This window comes from Nicotiana tabacum, chromosome 9, assembly GCF_000715075.1.
Source record: "Nicotiana tabacum cultivar K326 chromosome 9, ASM71507v2, whole genome shotgun sequence".
NCBI lineage: Eukaryota > Viridiplantae > Streptophyta > Magnoliopsida > Solanales > Solanaceae > Nicotiana > Nicotiana tabacum.
In genome coordinates, this window is record NC_134088.1 from 58718672 (window position 1) to 58721985 (window position 3314).

General features: G+C 35.0%; 1 protein-coding gene across 2 annotated transcripts; it reads right to left on the minus strand.

The window, feature by feature from the left end:
* Positions 1-827: 827 nt before the first annotated feature.
* LOC107782174 (uncharacterized) lies at positions 828-3007 on the minus strand. 2 transcript variants are annotated; one of them, XM_016603025.2, is made up of 3 exons: positions 2388-3007; positions 1818-2153; positions 828-1481 (listed from the first exon to the last, which is right to left on the minus strand). In XM_016603025.2, exons 2-3 carry the CDS (start codon positions 2070-2072, stop codon positions 990-992), a joined length of 747 nt encoding a protein of 248 aa, XP_016458511.1. In that variant the 5' UTR covers positions 2073-2153; positions 2388-3007; the 3' UTR covers positions 828-989. The 2 variants fall into 2 exon arrangements, with proteins under 2 accessions (XP_016458511.1, XP_016458513.1); XM_016603027.2 differs by having other exon boundaries at positions 1818-2110; positions 2388-3006.
* Positions 3008-3314: the final 307 nt, after the last annotated feature.

A 3314-nucleotide genomic window follows, 5' to 3' on the forward strand; every position in this document is an offset into this window, starting at 1 on the left:
ATTATGCTCCTAAGTCCAAAATCACCATACGGAACTGTTGGAATCATCAAAATTCTATTCCGGGGTCGTTTGTACATAATTTGACATCCAGTCACTATTTGAACTTAAACTTTTATTTTTTCATCAAAAATCCATATCTCGGGCTAGGGACCTCGGAATTTGATTCCGAGCATACGCCTAAGTCTCAAATCATGATACGGACCTACCAAAACTGTTAAAATACTTATCCGAGTCCGTTTGCTCAAAATATTGATCAAAGTCATCTTAGTTGAGTTTTAAAACTCTAATTCACATTTTAATCCATTTTTCACCTGAAAACTTTTCGAAAAATTTTACGGACTGCGCATGCAAGTCGAGGAATGACAAATAATACTTGTTGAGGTCTTAGAATACAAAATTAATTATTAAATTTAAAGATGACATTTTGGGTCATCACATTCAAGAGTACATATAACAATGTTCTCATTACATTATATTTCATCACTTTTTCACAAGCATTAGATTTTCTATATTTGGTCCAGTACTATAGGCACTATAAGATTTACTTTCATAGATCCCATACAAGTCAATGTAGAAGTAGATCTTTCTAGTTTGAAGAAAATGGATAAAATGTGATGCAAGAAGCATATTAGGGGGAGATAGATATTAAAAGCAAAAGGACGCTTGTAAGTTCAAAAAACAAAAAAGCTGAACAGAGAAAGTCCAACAACTAAGTAAACATCTGAGTTACTAGTGGGTCAATATAACTCTAATATTACATGGTAATGCTACCAAATAAAAAAGCAAAAATTTAAAAAGCTTAATCAGAAAAAGAAAAAAAAAAGTACCTCATTAAACAATCTAGTAATTATGTGATGAGAGAGAGGGAGACTCCTAAGTGAGTGCATGAGTTAAAACTAAAAATAAGTATACACCTGAAATATTCTTGACAAGAAAAGAAAAATATCTAATATATATATATATATATATATACACGAAAAGATTTCACATCAGCAACCCATTCCTTGCTCTTCAAATTCAGCAGGAGGCAAGAAACAATCCATTGGCAAACCATATATATTGAAATCAATCTCTTCAATCATCCAAGTCTCTTCAATATTTGCTCTATAGTCTATGTTCTTTCCATATCTGTAAATTATTGTTGCAGTCTTTCCATTGTGAGCAATGTTGATACCTTCAATGTACCTATAATCTTCGAGCATAGATTCCATACTTGTTTCCCAAAAGACATTGCTATCCCCCTTTGGTGACTTCAATCTTACTAATTTTGTGTCTTCAAATTGAATCAGAAGACCTGTCCTTTGGCTGAAGTATCCCAATATTGTGTGATGGACAACTTCTAAATTTGTCGTACTTTGTGCCTTGAGCATGTCTATGCTTGATTCTAGTTTTAGAATAAAATATTCTTCATCCTTAATAGTCTTTTCTCTAACGCAAATAGCATTCAAGAACAAATTGGCCGTTGATCGAGGATCCAAGCCCTGTTCATCGAAATACATAAACTCACACTTGAATGACTCTTAAAGTCAATTTAAGCACATAAATTATATTCTGTTGGATGAGCATGCAAAAAGTCATGAATATGCATTAGAATTAAATAATTTACTTTGCATCAAAATTATGCATGCATTCTAAGTAAGCAACCGAAATATATTAAAGAATTCCCATTTCATTATATTTGGTTGTTCCAACTATGTCTCCATTCTGTTGAAGCAAAGACTAGAGACATGAATTAATTACAGAAATATTGTCTATGTAAGCAACGGAAATATGTTAAATATTCGCATTTGATATCACTTTCATCAGCAAAAGGGTACCTGGAAAAATCTTCTAAGGGGTCTTGGAGGACCTTTTGAAGAACTAGAACTAGAAGAAGACTGTCTCCAAGCAACCTTCCCATTACTTCCTGTACCTATCTTGCAAACTGAAACAACCAATTCTAAAACCCACAGGTTAGGGTTCTTCTGCCAAAGCACAAAGGCTCCAACTTCACAATGGCATTTCGAGTTTGCGTTACCACTACTTTGATGCATGTCCCATGTAGCCATCTTCACCTGCCCTACTGCACACATGCTATTGAGCAAATTTAACGTGCCTTGCCCTCCACATGCTGCCAAATATTATTGTACTATGTATTTAGCAGTAGAACCCTCCTGATGACCATAAGGAGTTACGAGTTCAACATATATAATTTTTCAAAATGAAATCTAAATCAGTTAAAACAAATCATCTTTTCTTTTGTCTTTTTTTCTTGAACCTTATTCATATCTAAGGAGTTGAACAAGAGCATCTGCCCAGGGTAAAATTTTAGATTCTATCCAATTTTAAGATTTAATCGCATTCAAGAATGTTCAATCAGAAAAGGAAACAAGGAATAGAGTGCTTACCATTAAACCATCCCTAACATGCATGTTATCAGCAATATGGTCCAATCGAGCTTGAAAAGGGACAAGAGCAGAGCCAACTATTTTAAACAAGAATATGAATTGATCATTACTTGATACAACGGCATGATAAGAAGAAGAAGAATATGTGTCTGCACTTTGAGCCCTCATAAGATTGCGCATATTCCGCCATTGTAAGGCAGCATTGCTACCCATATTGTTAAACATCTCCTCTGGTATGGGGACCTCCAAAACTGTCTCCAACCCATCTGCCTTGTCCAAATTTGGACACAATGTTCTCATGGGATGAATAACCCTCTATGGGATTAATCTTGGATTGTCTTTGGGATTTTTGTTATGAAAACCAAGAAAGAAAAGAAGAAGAAAGATTATTAGTACTACATAAAAGAAAGAGGAAGTTTGCAGGAAATCATCAAACCTTCGAGAATTAGAAAAAGGTCTTCTTATTTCCTACTACGTGGGTGTTTCGCGTTTTTGGACTAAGAGCAGGTGATTTTGTTGAGAATCACTAGGGAAGAGGAAAAGGAAGGAAAGGAGAGGTGAGTCTCTACCTTCTCTGCCATAGGTCTTCCTTGGTCGTAGCAATTGTGTGGGCACGATTTTAGCGAGGAATATTAATTTCCTACTTATTATTTGTTAAATGGTTTACATTTACTTCTTTCACTCCAAAAATATATACCATATTATTTTTATTAATAAAATTATCCCTACGTTTAACGGCAGCAGATATGGAGCCCATTTTTAATGCATTGGCAGCATTTTATGGGGCAACGTGGCTCCTGGTTTTATTTGACATATATGGGTATAATATATCCGCCCTATTTATTTGACACCGCCCCATAATTTTCTAGTTTTTTTCTCTATCTCCCTTATCACCCAAATCACCCCTCCCCTCCCCTCCCCTCCCTC

Coding starts and splice junctions, on each gene's coding strand:
- LOC107782174 (XM_016603025.2), bottom strand. CDS start 2,072: ATGTGTGCAGTAGGGCAGGTGAAGATGGCTACATGGGACATGCATCAA. Junction 1,482..1,817: donor CCCTTAGAAGATTTTTCCAG/GTACCCTTTTGC, acceptor TTCGATGAACAG/GGCTTGGATCCTCGATCAAC.